We start from the raw sequence: 15810 nt of genomic DNA, 5'->3' as shown, positions 1-15810 counted from the left end.
GAGAGTCTGGACCACAAAGGCCAGCCTGAGGTGTGTCACTGTGCATTTCCCTAGCCATGTGACGTGGACCAAGGAGGGGTGACCAGGGAATCCTATATCTCCCCGGGACTATCATTCACTTGCTCTGGGTGGAACCCGGCTCCTGAGTCTCTTCTTGGTGCCCCCCAGAAACAGGCAGAGGGTTCCACATGGGGAATATACAATCCTTGGTCACAATCCTTTGCCACCATTGCAGGTTTCTGATAGTTGTTCCCTTTGTTTGTCCCATAAAGATGGACTTCTATGTACAACGATGAGTATGTTTCCTATTCTCGTAATGAATTGGTCCTAGATCCGGTGTGTCCGGCCTTGGCATATACAAGGGTGGATAGTAGAGACTGGAAGTAATTTCCTTGAGAACTACATGAAATAACGAAACTGAGAAGAATTGTTGGCAGGACTGCTGAGGGGTGCCTTTAACTGTTTGTGCACAGATTTTACAGGCGCTTGTTGTTTGATGCATGTGTCAGATTGGGGGATCGGTGTAAGAGAACACTCTACACAATACAGAGTCTATCTGGCTGCTGGGTTTTGTTTACTGGTGGGTCTGGCTTGGTTCAGAAACACTGGAGAGCCGGCCATTTATTTTTTGCTGTTGATCCATCATTCTATCTCTCTGTGCAACTTCTATGTCAGTTTTGTGTACATTTGACTTACAATAAGTACATGTGTGTGTCTCCTAAAAACAAATCTTCCTTTTGGTTCTAGCCTTCTCCAACGTCCAAGTTGATCCAAGGCTACTTGGGAGCTGTGATCAGTGCTGTCTCAATTGCAGTGAGTACCTTCGCTTCTACTGTAGCACAAATGGCTGTATTCTATGGAGTTCACTGAACATCTTAACGATCCTCCTTGACATTTTATCATATACTCATATACATTCAATGTGAAAGTAGAATTTTTTATTTAAGCTAAGTCATGCATGCAACAGCACCACCTAGTAACCATCACTGGAAGTTCACCTCCAGTTCAGAGTTAATTGGGCAAAGTATTGTTGGTATGCAAATTAGCTCAAATGCAAGCCTTTTGTTTCAGAAGATTGCCTTGTCTTACTAGGCAGTGCTACTTTATACATAGCTTAATCAACCCAAGACGGACATTTCTGAAGACTGTAGACAACTACATACCTGGTTTGACTATTATTAGCGATCATCAGTGCATTGTAGTCTTCACAGCCTTGTGATTGGAGCGTTGGGGCATGTTGAACAATCACCAGTAAAGTTATGTTGGCTTTAAAAATACATTCACTGAAAACACTTAATTGGATCTATGCTGAGGTCACCAAAGGTGATTAGATTATCCATTCCAAGAAGTGTCATAGCGCAGGGTGTCAAGCGAGGACTCGACATGTAATTTCATGGTTGAGCTGTACTGGCCAGATGCTAACGTGAGTAACTCTGTTAGGGTCATCATCTATCATCTGTTTGTAAAGCAAGGTAGCTCGCGCTGTTCTTTTGTGCATCTCTGAACTTGGCATGGAAGAGGATGAAGTTGGATTTTGTCAGTCAGTTGACTGTTGATTTCGTGTTTGTAGGTCCTGAGTAGGTTTTTAGGCCATCTTCATTCTAGCTCTCCTGACAAGGGTGATGTGTCACTCAAACCCACCTTCTTATTGCTGGGCTGTCCAATTCTCTTTAATCTCCTTGGTGGTTATGCTGGCTCCAAAATATCCAGATGATGACACCCACCTAATCGCACTCTTATTTCAGAGTTATCCTTGGGCCTAGGTCAGTAAGGCTTTAAACCTATTCATCCCTGGCATTCTGAACCCTCTCCAACTTAGGCCACACTGGCTCTGCCCTCCACATTATGGCTACCCCTGTGTCTCCAAGCCCTCTTGCCTTAGCCTATGCTTGGTTAGTTTTGCTGTTCCTCACTGCCCACTGCCCACCACTTCCCAACCTCATCTTGGCAATATTCTTCTCCTCTCTCCAGTAGACTTTCCTTCTTCCTCTCCAATGCCTCGAGTCACCTCATTTTAATTTCTGTTTCTTCTTCATAATTCCATTCTTCCGGCCTTCCTTGAGATGGAGTGCTTTTCACTTCCTTCCTCCTAACTTCTACTCCCCCCCCCACCCTTCTGTCAGTGCTTGTCCTTCTGATTTACATTCCTCTTCCTTCTTCTCAATCTTGCTTCCTTCTGCCTCGCTCTCTCTGACTTGCCAAACTCTCACACTACCCCAAAGGTTTATCACCTGTACTTGAGCTGTGGCCCATTTGGTTTACTAAGTGTGTTAACAGGTGTGTTTCCAGGTACACATGGATCTGCCTATGCATTATTTTGTCTTTCAGCCTACTCCAAACTGTGCTGCGGCTAAGGAACTGCTAATTATTATTGATAGGCTCATGGCTGCACTTATTTATTTATTTCATTTGTTGATAGCGCCAAGACCCGGGGGTATCATGGCGCTAGTACATGACTTAGAATTAGTTATACAGTACAGTCATAGCATGGTAGGTAAGGTATTATGCATATTTGATGAACAGTACAGTTTTCAATTCTTTTCTAAACACAGGGTAGGATGGTTCATCTTGGATGCTGGGAGGAAGGGCATTCCAAAGCGTAGGGGCTATAAAAGTGAAGCGAGCTCCACCAGCTCTTTTTCTGGTGTATCTAGGTGTGGCTAAGGCCATGGATAACTTGGAGTCTCGGTATACACCCAATGTTTTCACATGGCTAGAGACAGAGGCTGGGCCCAGGTGTTTGAGCCGATGCGGGGAGCCTACAATGAGTAGCTCTGTTTTATCATCATTCAAGCAGAGATGGTGGTCTGCCATATGGTGCTATAGAATCTGGTGATGTTATTGTAGTCTATGGCATGGTTTCCAGCGAGTCTTGGGTGTCGACAGCGAAATTGGTGTAGGGAATATCCATGTTGTCATGGTGATCGAAAAGGGCCTTAGTGTACATGTTGTAGAGTGTGGGTGACGAGCACAAGCCTTACGGTACCCCATAGGAGACAGGTATAGGGTCTGCTGCTTCAGTGCCAGGAGAATTCCTAGAGGTGCTGTCACTGTGAAAGGAGTTGACCCAGCTGGCAGCTTCTCTGGAGAGGTTTAAATTAGAGTTAAGGAGCTGACAGTACCCCCTAGTTGATCTTGGGAGACATTAAGTTACTTATGGGGACTGCTAAATCTTATGCAGTTTGATGATCAATGGTTACCTTTCAGGAGCCAGATTATCTCAGCTTTTCTTTTGGGAAATAACAATGTTATTAATTTAGCACCAATTGTTCTGCTTGTAGTATAGGGAATGGAGGGAGCACACATGGTTTATCCCAACTCTTGTTATATGTTTTCACTCTGGAAAAAATGAAGCATACTGTTTTTTTAACTAGGTTTGCTGCTCTAAAGAAAAATAAATGTAGTTTCTATGTTGTAAAGAAGTCATGGTGGCAACAGTAAAGACAGTGATCATGTTTCAAGGGTGTTTATTAAACAGTACGTGCAAGGTGGAAAAACTCCTAACCTAAATCTAAGATTGGGAGCAAGCGTTGACCATCAAATTAAAAATAAGGCTGTCCTTGTGGCATCCTGTCAAGGTAAAAAGGCCTATATTAAAATAACTATTGCCAAATCCTTATAACTAATTACAGAAAGAGTGTGAGATAGGGTTTTCACTAAAGAAAAAAGTGTTGACAAATAATAAGTCAGTATGTGATTGCCAGGGTCACCCTTCCCCACGTTTTCAGGACGGGACAAGGTGGGTCTCCTGAACACAGCACACGCTCGAGCTTTCCCAGCACGAGCTGACAGTTCCGTACCAGCTATCAGGTTCTTCAATGGTTAGGTCTCTTTTCAATAAAAGGTCTCTTGCCTTCGAAGGCCTGATATTTTCAACAAACAAACCAACAAAACGTTCTGTTCCACGTATGGCTTTGGGTGACTGCTGTGATGAACTCCTTTGCTTTCTTGTCTATAGAGTCAAGGCTGGTAGCATTGGACCATGCTTCTCTCTTCGGTTTGGATGTCAGTGGAGGAGGTGCCCGTGTACTGTTGTCATCTACTGCAACACACGCTGGCTATTGTTCGCGGTCTTAAAATTCCTTCTCTTGAGGCTTTACGGGTCTCTGTTGATAAGGGCAAGGTCACTTATCCCCTTGGCATCCTATCGACTAACACAGTCTTTCTCCTATTCTTGAACTGCTGTGCTAAGTTTGCTTTCACGTCATACGGTCTGCCTTGCTCGTAGTGTGCGGTCATACTCCACCTTTTATCCCTGTGGGTATGGGAAATGGCCGTCAGGTGTGTGTGATTCTGATCAATTGCCTGACTTTGCCTGATCCTTGTATTGGGACATGTCAGGTAAATGGCTCTGGTGTTAGTCCGTTGTCTTTTGTGTTGTGCAAAAGTGTTTGTGTAAGAAAAGGGGGGGCAGTGTTTTGGAATATCCTGTGAGGTAGGATGGGTAAAAGGCGTTTAAAGAAGGTGCATACCGTGTCTCACCCATTGGTGTCCCACTCCTACGGACCCCTCCCATCCAGGTGGTCCTCCCGCACTGGTCCACCACCAGGAACTGGATCCAAAAGTGATGCCTGTGTCCTGGCCAACTGGATGAGAGATCTCCGGGGACTAGACAGGGAGACACTTTCAGGTTTCTCACAATATCACACTGCAAACCTTGTACAATAAACAATTGGGATTTTACATAATACCAAAACCTGTTTGCCTCATTTTGTACTGCCAGCATCAAAACAGGCGCTACATTAACCACCGCTTGAAAAAGTTCGATACTATGGATCCGAAAGGCATCCAATCATCAAAGAGCATGTTCTATAGACACACATTGGGCAGTGGGTCTCTTTCCCCCCAAAAAAGAAAACAAGACACAATCCTCATAGGGTGGTACGGTCTTGCCTGCAGACTGTGGTCTTTTATTTATGCATTCGAGAAATAGAGTAGTCCTACTCTGGGCCTTGAGAGCCAGGATTCCGACGGGTTTTCGGGATATCCCACATTAAAATTCATGAATAAAAGTGTGCATGCATACATTTAGATTGCACAATGTTGGCTTGTTCCGTATGCAAATTTATCTCAGGAATATTAATAAAGGGTATCCAGAAAACCCGACATGGATCCGGCCCTCGAGGCCTGGAGTTTGACAAACTTATTGGACAGTCTTGTTTGGTGGATGGATTTTATCAGGCGCCATTTATCAGTCAATTATGAAATCATTTTGTTTCGGTTCGAAAACATTAATCAACACATGTTTTGCGTATAACAGATTTTAGAGGGCTCTCAACAGTAATGACCTACATAATAGGTTTCTTGCAGAATCATTGCAGCGCTCAGCGTTAGCTGTGCTTTCTGGCAATTAAAATTGCTGAGTGAGATCCCCTTTTTCTTCCCATGCGGCCTTCAATCCACGGACCTCCAGAAAATCAGTTTTAGCTCTGGCTGTTGGGTGGTGCTTTAGTGCCTTCTATAAGCCAAAACTGTTCATTGGTATAATGATGGAAAGTGAGACAGCACACAGCCTGTGTGGGTTGATTGGATGTTTACCCACCCATTGTCCCCCCACCCCCATGGCCACCCTAATCTCTATTGCCTTTCCACCGACTACATGCCCATCGCTGTCAAAAACACTCATTGCATCTCTTTTAGCTGCCTATATAAAGCAGTCTTCTGAGAGTTAATGGCTTAATTGCTGCGTAAATGAGCTCTTGGGGTAATACAAATGTCGGGAGATTTTCCAAATTACCCCAATGTAGCCATCCATCAGTATGCTGATGACACTGACTTGTACCTTAAGTTCAGTGGCCTCCAGGACATTGATTGCCTCTGCGAATGCCAGGCTACTATCCAAACATGTATGTAAAACGCTTACCTCAAACTGTACCCGACCAAGACCGGATTTGTCCTCATCGGTCCCGACATCAAACAACAAAACGTGCGACGTTTGGCTGGATGACTTATGCCTGAATGGATTCCCCCCTTAGCTGTCAAACACAGCTAAAGGCCAGGGCTTTATTGTTGACCGTACCCTTTCCTTCCAAAAGCACATAGCCAAAAAGGCACAAACTGCATGGCTGCAGAACTGCACACTGTTCTAAATCGTAACCTTCATTACCCCAAACTAATTCCATGTGGTGGTCCAAGCCCCCGTTATCTCACACCACGATGGGGGAAATGCCATTCTTACTGTGCTTCCAGTCGCACACCTGGACCCCCTCAAAGCAGCCCACCATGCTGCAACCCGCCTCATTAAAAGTACCCCCAAATTAGACAGTATCTTTCCAACACTGCTGTGGTGAACCAGAAGGAGGAGTCAGGGTAGGACTTAGCATGTTCAAAATCTTTATACCTAACCCTATTGCCATGCGGGGATTAACCTAACTAACAAACTAAACTAACAGTACTTATCAAATGTCCAATTAATATAGTCCTCCATCCAAAACTACCTGCTATCTTACCCTGCCAGTTAAAAAAACATAACATAAATAGACCAGAGCAATAGCCTCTCTACTCAGGCTTTGCTTGGCCAAACTACTTGGGTTGTCTCCCAAAGAAGGGTTCCCAATACAGTTCTCCAGCCTCTTTTCAGGAGTTTTAGGGCAAGTCGTAAGTCTTCACACGTATCCAATACTTCCTATTTATTAAAAGGAAAACACATTTTCTTAGTGCGATTCCACCATTGTTGATTTTCTATTTGATAGGGTTCTTGTTTAGGGTTTGTGCAATGGAACCTATCAGGGTGTACCTGGTCCCAGTCTTTATCCCTATCATTTGTATTCCTATGGCTTCCTGAGGCCACCTTGCCCTTTGATGTGCTTACTTCAGCAAAGTCTTGATTGGGCATTTGCCCATGTCCATTGCTAGGGTTTCTCTGACTCTCGTAACCCTTTTTGCTTCTCGAACACTTGAGACACAGCTGCTCGCCTCTCTCTCTGATGTTACCTTCCCATGAGCATTCACTTTCCTTTCCTGCCCGACTCGGCAATCGGCTCATGAGGAGGTCGGTGATTCAATCTCTCCACAGCGGTCTGGTCTCAGCGTCGGTTAAAGGGCCCACCCCAGCTTCGGTGTGGTCGCACCATCAAGCAAGACAGTCTCTCTACTGCCTCCATCTCGATCTTAGCTTCAGCGTTGCTTGGGATGCTAGACTTCCAGCGTCTTGCTAGCGATCCGCTCGCTATCCACGCTACCGCCGGCTCTGCGGCCTAGCATGGCTCGGCCCCTCCAGGATGTCTTTCCGTCAGAGGCTCGTCTCTGAGTTGGATTCTGTCTCTGCCATTCAAGGTTCTTTGGCCTCATCAGAATCTTGGCGGTGTTCCGATGGTAAATCTGCCGGATGACACCAACGCAAATAGTGTTACCTCAAATCGGTCCGTGGCTATTAGCGACAGATCCCGAGTTGTCGTAAGGCTGTAAATCCCAATTGTTTTAAGAGTCCAGAGTACTCTATGGGGCATGCTGGGCTCTATTATCGCGGCACAATATGCGCTGCGGTAATAGCACCGCAAATGAGTGGAAATTCCGCAGATTTACCTCCAACAAAAAGCTGGAGATAAAATTCATGCGATTGGGCAGACCCTTAAATGCGGCAGTAATAGCGTTACCGCCACATTTAAGGACTACTGCCCAACTCGTGATGAGGCTCTTTGTCTTTCTATGTTCGTTGCCATAAACGAAAGAGGTGTGTCATTCCTCTTTGAATGTTGAGTTCAGGGGGAATCCAGCATTACCTGAAGCCAAAGACATTGAATTAATGTCACTGCTATTTGAATCCAAAACAGAAGTACATCAGCCCTTTTGATTCCCATATATGCAGACAAAGTATTCTTGATAAGGAGTTCCTCATAGGAATGGGAGTCCTTGTCCCCTAGAGGTGAGCTACTGCCACAGAGGCCTGTGAGAAACCTGAAGGTGTCTCTCTGACTAGTCCCCGGTGATCTGTCATGCAGGTGGCCAGGACATGGCCATCGCTATTGGATCCAGTTCCTGGGGGTGGACCAGTGAGGGAGGATCACCTGGTTGGAGTCCTTGGGGAGTGGAAGTGGGACACTGACGGGTGAGTAGGATACTCAAACACTCTACCCCCACCCCCTTTCCAACATGAACACTTTTGCACACCATGAAAGACGACGGACAAACACCAGAGCCATTTACCTGACATGCCCCACCACAAGTGTCAGGCAAAGTCAGGAAATGTACCATAATCACACACACCCGATGGCTTCCCTTCCCCACATGGATTAAAGGTGGAGCACGAGAGCACAAGACGAGCAAGGCAGACCGCACAACAAGAGCGCTAACTCAGCCTGGCAGTTCAAGAGGACGAGAAAGACGGCGTGAACCGAGAGGGTCACAAAGAGAGAAGCAACCATGCCCTTTCCGAGCCAGGCCTGTGAAACCTCCACAGAAAGAAACGTAATACCGCGAACAATAGCCAGCTGTCATGACCCACAGAACACGCCCCTTTTGGACCTCATGGTCCTTGTCACAACAGGGCTTGCACTCCTTGATACTCCCAACATGGCCGTCTAACGTGCAGCATCTTCCTTGTCCTTACATCAGACGTAGCGTATTTACAAATAGGTCGCGCCCCCGCAGGCCCGCGCATCTCAATGCTACTGAGAGCAGCGACTAGACGTGTGCTCCGTAGTTCTCTACACTGTTGTCCTTGTTCCTGTACCTCCACATTCCATTCCCATTACCCTCTTCCTTCCTCCTTGTTTCCCGGACTCGTGTGCTGTGTGCTTACCTTCTTCGTTCCTTGATCCCGGAGTGTCTGAATCCCGGAGCTCTGAATGCACGCTGGAGCCAGAAGAGGCTTGCGCGGGTTTATACAAAACCAGGTCCGTGCGTAAGAAGACACCGTCCAAGAAATCCTGCAAGGATCGCTCCCAGTTGAGAAAGGAGGAATTCCGTGACAGTTTGAGACGCCAAACGACCGAAGTCGAAGCCGATATGGAAGCAGCTATTCAGGATCTCATGCCTGGCATGCAAGAACTAACGACCGAGGTGCAAAATTTTAAAGGCAGAAAACGCCGCTCCCAAACAATTAGTTCTATACCGTGATTCTGCCACAAAGGAAAGCGTATTGCTGGGCGGCATTGTTGACAAATACGATGGGTAGGCAAAACCCCTTTGTGGATTTCCGGAAATGCCCTAACCTCGGCTATGCTCTTAGTCAGTTCTGGGTATGCCCTCCTGGAGGACTACGACGGTTTCATACAAGCTCTTAAAACATGTTTGACCGCGCTGAGCAGATCTGTAGTGCCCAGGAGCGCCTGCTAGATTTTCAACAAGGATCCCAGGATATGCGTATGTAACCCAATTCAAGCAATTGACCAAGGAAGCTGACTGGTCTCCTGAAGCAAGTTTTACACTTTTCAGAAGTGGACTGAATGAGGAGATCAAAGATGAGTTGGCCAGAGTGGCTCACCCAAGCTCGTTCCAGGCTCTTTTGGACCTTGCCATGCAAATAGATTTTCGTATCCAGGAAAGAAAGGCAGAAAAAAGGAAATCCAAAGTAACCCCCCCAAAGGCATCCTTCGAGATCACCTCCAAGACTGACACAAATCCAGGGTCAGCTGCTGAACCAGAACCTATGCAGATAGGAGCCTTCCGTGGACCCATATCCCCGCAAGAAAGGATGAGATGGATTCATACGGGGTTATGCATGTACTGTGCCTTGGATAAACACCTGGTTAGAGAATGCCCTCTAGCCCCTCCTCGGCATTCGGGAAACGCCAGCTCCCGATCCTAGATGGAGCAAGGCTTCGGGAGAGAGATGTTTGCTCCGCGTCTATTCCATCCTTGAACTCTCCTGGACAAAACAGCCTAGTGATTGTACAGGCCCTTCTATCGCCATCCAAGAATAGGACCTACTCTATTTTGGCCTTGGTTGACTGCGGAGCTATGGGAGTATTCATTGATCAAGATTGGGTTACGCTTCACCACATTCCATACGAGGCACGAAGTACCATGCAACCGGCGGAAGCGATCGATGGAAGACCCCTCACTTCAGGGCCTATAAGCCTGCAGACTAAAGAGATCCAACTTTCAATAAACCATCACCAAGACCTGATCAGATTTGACATCATTAAGTCTGCTCATTATCCCATGGTACTGAGTATGCCCTGGTTACAGAAGCATAATCCTTACATCAACTGGGCAGCAGGATCCTTATTTCTTGGATCTGAGTTTTGTATGTCTAACTGGCTATTCCTGGAATCATCCGTGACACCTTCCAAAGAACCATCAATAGATCAGCAAGTTCCACTCATGGTTTCCATTATCGTATCGGTTCCAAAGGCCTATCAGAGTTATGCTGATGTGTTCTCAACTGCCATAGTCCAGGCTCTAACCCCTCAAAGACCTGAAGACTGCGCCATAGACACAGAACCCTCAGCAGTTATTCCCTTTGGGAGGATGTTCTTCCTATCCGAACCTGAAAAGAGAGCCCTACGAGAATACTTGGATACCAACCTTGAAAATGGCACCATAAGACCATCGAAATCCCCAGCTGGAGCCTCACTGTTTTTCGTTCCCAAGAAGGACACCAAGGAACTTAGACCTTGCCTCGATTATCGTGGATTAAATCAATGCACCCTCAAGGACCGCTACCCTTGATCTCGGATATCCTGGAAGCGGTGAGAGGAGCTGTAATCTTCACGAAACTGGATCTCAGGGGTGCCTATCATCTGATCCGTATCAGGGAAGGAGACAAATGGAAAACAGCCTTTCGAACACCCTTTGGACACTTCAAATATCTGGTAATGCCCTTTGGACTTGCTAATGCCCCTGCCGTCTTTCAACGTTTCATGGATAGGGTGTTCTCCGATACGCTGTTCATCTTCGTCATCGTCTACCTGGACGATATCCTGATCTATTCCAAGGACCTTCTAAGGCATGAAGAACATGTTAAGGCTGTCTTACAACGACTATGTGAACATAGACTCCTAGCCAAACCCGAGAAATGCCTGTTTAATGTGACCTCTGTTCATTACCTAGGATTTGTCCTTAGTTCAGAAGAAATTGGTATGGATCAGTCAAAGGTAAAAGCCATTTTATCCTGGCCGGCTCCCACTTCTGTGAAACAAGTTCAATCCTTCCTGGGGCTAGCCAATTTCTACCGGAAGTTCATATCCACCTTTTCTGAGATTGTTCAGCCGATCATTGCACTCTTGAAGAAAGACACTCCCTTTCTCTGGTCTACACCTCAAGACAAGGCATTCCAACGTTTAAAGACAGAGTTTACTCAAGCCCCCAACCTAGCCCAACCCGACATAAATCGACCATTCATAGTGGAGACGGATGCCTCTAACTACGCCATAGGAGCAGTGCTGAAGCAAGAGTTCGAGGACAAGATGGAACACCCCATTGCTTATCTTTCAAGGCCTCTGACTCCCAGTGAGACACATTACTCTGTCCTGGAAAAGGAAACTGTTAGCCATCTGTCAAGCCTTCACTGAATGGCGACACCTACTCCTAGGAGCGAGACGTCCAGTCCAGGTCCGCACAGACCATCGGAATCTTCAAGTTCTACAATCCTTGGAGTGTAGGAACAGTCGTCAGGCCCGTTGAGCCTTCTTCTTTGCCCAGTTCCACATCCATCATGTCCCCTGATCACAGAACATAATTGCTGATGCCTTATCCCGACGTCCTGACTACGAAACAATTGAAGACCGCACCTATCTCAAGATGTTTCCCCACGCAATTTTTGTAGCTCAAGCAGTCAGTCTCCTCGAAGAAATTCAGATACAAACCCAATGCTCTGAGCTCTGGAAGGATATTTCAAGGAAGAATCAATGGAATCTAAGAATCAAGGATGGATACTTGTTCAAGGATAATGCTCTAGTCATCCCCACACAGAAATTGCAACAAAGGATAATCAACCTCTGTCATGATACCCTTCATTCTGGACATCGTGGCATCACCAACACCCTCCGTCTTATACAAAGACAATTTTGGTGGCCTAGAATGAAGACAGATGCACTACTGTACATCCAAGCCTGTTCTATTTGTAGTCAGAACAAACACGATAACAAGAGACCAGCAGGTCTCCTACTACAACCTACTCTACCAACAAGACCATGGGAATTCATCGCTACAGACTTCATTGTGGAATTGCCACCTTCCAGGGGATACACGACTATCATGGTTACCATTGACTTGTTCACTCACATGGCTCACTTTACACCCCTGCATAAACTACCGTCCTCATCAGAGCTAGCTGGAATCTTCCTGGATCACATTTTCCGCCTACATGGACTTCCTTACCAGACCGAGGACCTCAATACATCTCACAATTCTGGAAACATCTCTGTCGCATTGTGGGAATCCAACGCGCTCTCTCATCAGGTTATCATCCACAAACCAATGGAGCTACGGAACGTGTAAACCAGACCCTGGAACAATACCTTCGCTGTTTCGCCACTAAGGTTCAGGACGATTGGTCGCTCCTAATACCTGTGGCTGAGTTCGCGTACAACAATTCCAATCACTCGGCAATCACACCATCCCCTGTTATTGCAGTCAAGGATTCCATCCATCATTGTTACCCTCTGTTCTTCCACATCCCACACCTGTTTCTACTGTTGACTCCTGGATGGAAACACTCATCAATGTACACAAGGAAGCCAAGGAACACTTAGAGAAGGCCAGAATACGAACTAAACAAAATGCTGATTCTAAAAGAAGACCAGGGCCTTCATATGCAGTTGGTGATCAAGTCTGGTTGTCCTCGAAGCTACTACCCCGACACTTACGGCCAAACAAACTGGCCCCCCGGTACTATGGTCCATTTCCTGTCAAGGAAATCATAAATCCTGTCTCATACCGACTCAAGCTACCCGACTCCTGGAAGAAGATTCACCCAGTTTTTCACACTTCTTTATTAAAACCCTACATCCGATCTTCCCGGAAATCTTGCAGACCCCCTCCGGTGGTGGTGGACGACCAAGTGGAATATGAAGTGTCCCGAATATGCGATTCCAGGTATAAACGGGGTCAGCTTCAATACCTGGTTGAATGGAAAGGATATCCTGCAAGTGAAAGAACATGGGAACCAGCTTCTAACCTGAATACCCCTCGATTGCTCAGAAGATACCATCTCATACACCCGGGCAAACCCGGTGGAACGAGTCTTCAGAGGGGGCATGCTGTCATGACCCAGAGAACACGCCCCTTTTGGACCTCATGGTCCTTGTCACAACGGGGCTTGCACTCCTTGATACTGCCAACATGGCCGTCTACCGTGCAGCATCTTCTTTGTCCTTACGTCTGACCTAGCGTATTTACAAATAGGCCGTGCCCCCGCGGGCCCACGCGTCTCAATGCTACTGCAAGCAGCGACTAGATGTGTGCTCTGTAGTTCGCTACTATTGTCCTTGTTCCATTTCCATTCCCATTACCCTCTTCCTTCCTCCTTGTTTCCCGGACTCGTGTGCTGTGTGCTTACCTTCTTCGTTCCTGGATCCCGGAGTGTCTGAATCCTGAAGCTCTGAACGCACTCTGGAGCCAGAAGAGGCTCGCGCGGGCTTATACAAGACCAGGTCCGTGCGTAAGAAGACACCGCCCAAGAAATCCTGCAAGGATCGCTCCCAGACGAGAAAGGGGGAATTCCGTGACACCAGCATATGTTGCAGCAGATGTGAATGGTACACGGGGCCCTCCTCCGCTGATAACCAACCCTGGGGGAGACGCTTGCCACTGTGGTACTGGCTTTGACTCCAGAGACAAGAAAAGCCAAGCGGTTCATCCAGGCCATGAGTCGGGAGGAGAGCTGATAACAGACTGAACTGTGTTAAACAAAAGTAGCAAATGGCTAATTGAAGAAAGTACAAAGAACTGTTAAAACGAGAGGGGAAAACTAGCTACAGAGGAGTCAGGCACCACGTGGGTGTTAACTTGAGAAACTCTGGGCGATTACCCTATTGTTGAAACTATCGTTAACAGAAAGCCTTGGGAACGGCTCGAGGAGAAGGTCGAAGTGGTCATACGGGGGTCTAGCAAAATCTTCCGTACAGTCGAAAGTCTTTCACCCGCCAATGAAGGTAAAGCTAAGGGAAGTGAATCCCACACTGTGTGAATTGCTAAAGTTGGCAAGAGTGAACCCAATGGAGGGATGCCGATAAAGAGGGTGTAAAGCCTGTAGTCCCAATAAATTTGACAAGACACCACTAGGAATGCCTAATTATTATTTGATGGTCGTAGCTCACTCCCATCTTAGATGTAGACTTAGATTAGGCATTTTTCCAACCTGCATATACAGTTTAATAAACACCCTTGAACTGTGATCACTTGTCTGTCTTTACTGTTGCCACCATGAGTTCCTTACAGGTCCCACTTTCCCAGACCCATAGGGAGGGCCTTGCTTAGCATGCTCACCTACCTAGCCTCATTGGGGTGACTCCCCTCTGGGGAGAAGGGACAAATAGTCCAGATTGGTCACACTGCATATACTTCACTGGCTTCCCCTCCCCATCAGGATCATATTCAAAACTGCATGCATCATCTACAAAGCAGTATCTACCAGAAGACCAACATGGGTGATGGCTAAACTCCACACTATCTATCTATCTATCTATCTATCTATCTATCTATCTATCTATCTATCTATCTATCTATCTATCTATCTATCTATCTATCTATCTATCTATCTATCTATCCATCTATTTATTGAGCATTTGCTAGACGCTTTTACAGCAGAATGGTGTTTCCAGGCGCAACAAGGCAAGTGGGGAGGGAACAAGGGGTGTAATAACAGTGGCAATAAACAGTAAATATACAATCATGGTCCTACTAGGCCTTGTGGCATTTGGACGTGCAAGTGCAATGAGTGGAGTGCAGGAGATAAGGTGAGGGGTGGGGGGCAGGGTAAGGACGAGTGCTGGTGGGAGCCCTGGAGGGAAGTGCTAATGGGAGCCAAGGGGAAGGCCACTGCCTAAGCACCAGGGTGGAGGAATACACAGCATGGGAAGCACAGCTGCCAGGCAGTGGACCACAAGGCCAGTGCTGAAGGTGGGGAGGGTGCTGGTGTCGACTGGGTAGAGGGCCTGGTAACCTGCGAGGTTCATGAAGGACCAGGCCAACCAATCACAGCTTCAGTGGGGTGATGAGCAAGGAAGGGAAAGAGGTACGGAAAAGCAGACTTTTGAGAAGTTTCCAGAACTTAAGGAGGTCCGGCTCAAGTCTGGGAGGGGCAGGGAAGCTGTTCCAAAGAGAGGCACCATTAAAATAGAGAGCTGTGCCCCCTGGTCTCTGCTTTTAAAAGCGTTTGACAAAAATAGAGTTAGAGTTAGGGGGGTGGAGGGCTCTAGAAGGGGAGCATTTAGGGAGGGTGAAATGGCATGATCCTGGGCCCCAGAAGGTCTTGTGGATGACGCAGAGGGTCTTGAATTTGATTCTCGCAGCCCCGGGTGCCAGTGGAGAGATTATAGGGCTGGAGAGGTATGGTTCCTGGGCTTGAGGCCAAGGATAAATCTTGCAGCCCAATTCTGGATTAACTGAAAGGGGTTTAGGGTGGAAAGGGGGAGATTGAGGAAGAGTCTGTTGCAGTTGTCTAGCCTGGAGAGGACCGGAGCTCTGGGGAGATTGAGCTTCTTGGGGAAGGTGAGGAAAGGAGGTGAATCTGGAAGGGGGCCTTCTTGGCAAGTTTCAAGATGTGAGGGGTGAAGTAGAGAGCGAGGGTAGAGGGCCCAAGGAGGAGGCAGTCAGAGGGTAGATGGAAACAGGGCGCAGGTGCCCCAAGGAGAAGGGTCTCCAATTTACTGGCATTAAGGCAGAGATCGTTAGCTGCACACCATGCCTGGAAGGCAGTCAGAC

At 47.0% G+C, this 15810-nt stretch overlaps 1 protein-coding gene across 1 annotated transcript in view; it reads left to right on the top strand.

The window, feature by feature from the left end:
* The window catches only part of SFXN5 (sideroflexin 5), a 1920751-nt gene that overhangs the window by 1063600 nt on the left and 841341 nt on the right, over positions 1-15810 (top strand). The window contains exon 9 of the mRNA XM_069632305.1: positions 748-813. Coding sequence (XP_069488406.1) covers positions 748-813 — 66 coding nt within the window. The remainder of the gene's footprint in view (positions 1-747; positions 814-15810) is intronic.

The sequence above is a fragment of the Ambystoma mexicanum genome, chromosome 6q, assembly GCF_040938575.1.
Source record: "Ambystoma mexicanum isolate Mex_15411 chromosome 6q, UKY_AmexF1_1, whole genome shotgun sequence".
NCBI lineage: Eukaryota > Metazoa > Chordata > Amphibia > Caudata > Ambystomatidae > Ambystoma > Ambystoma mexicanum.
The sequence above is the reverse complement of the archived record's forward strand: the minus strand, read 5'-3'. Positions and strand labels throughout refer to the sequence as shown.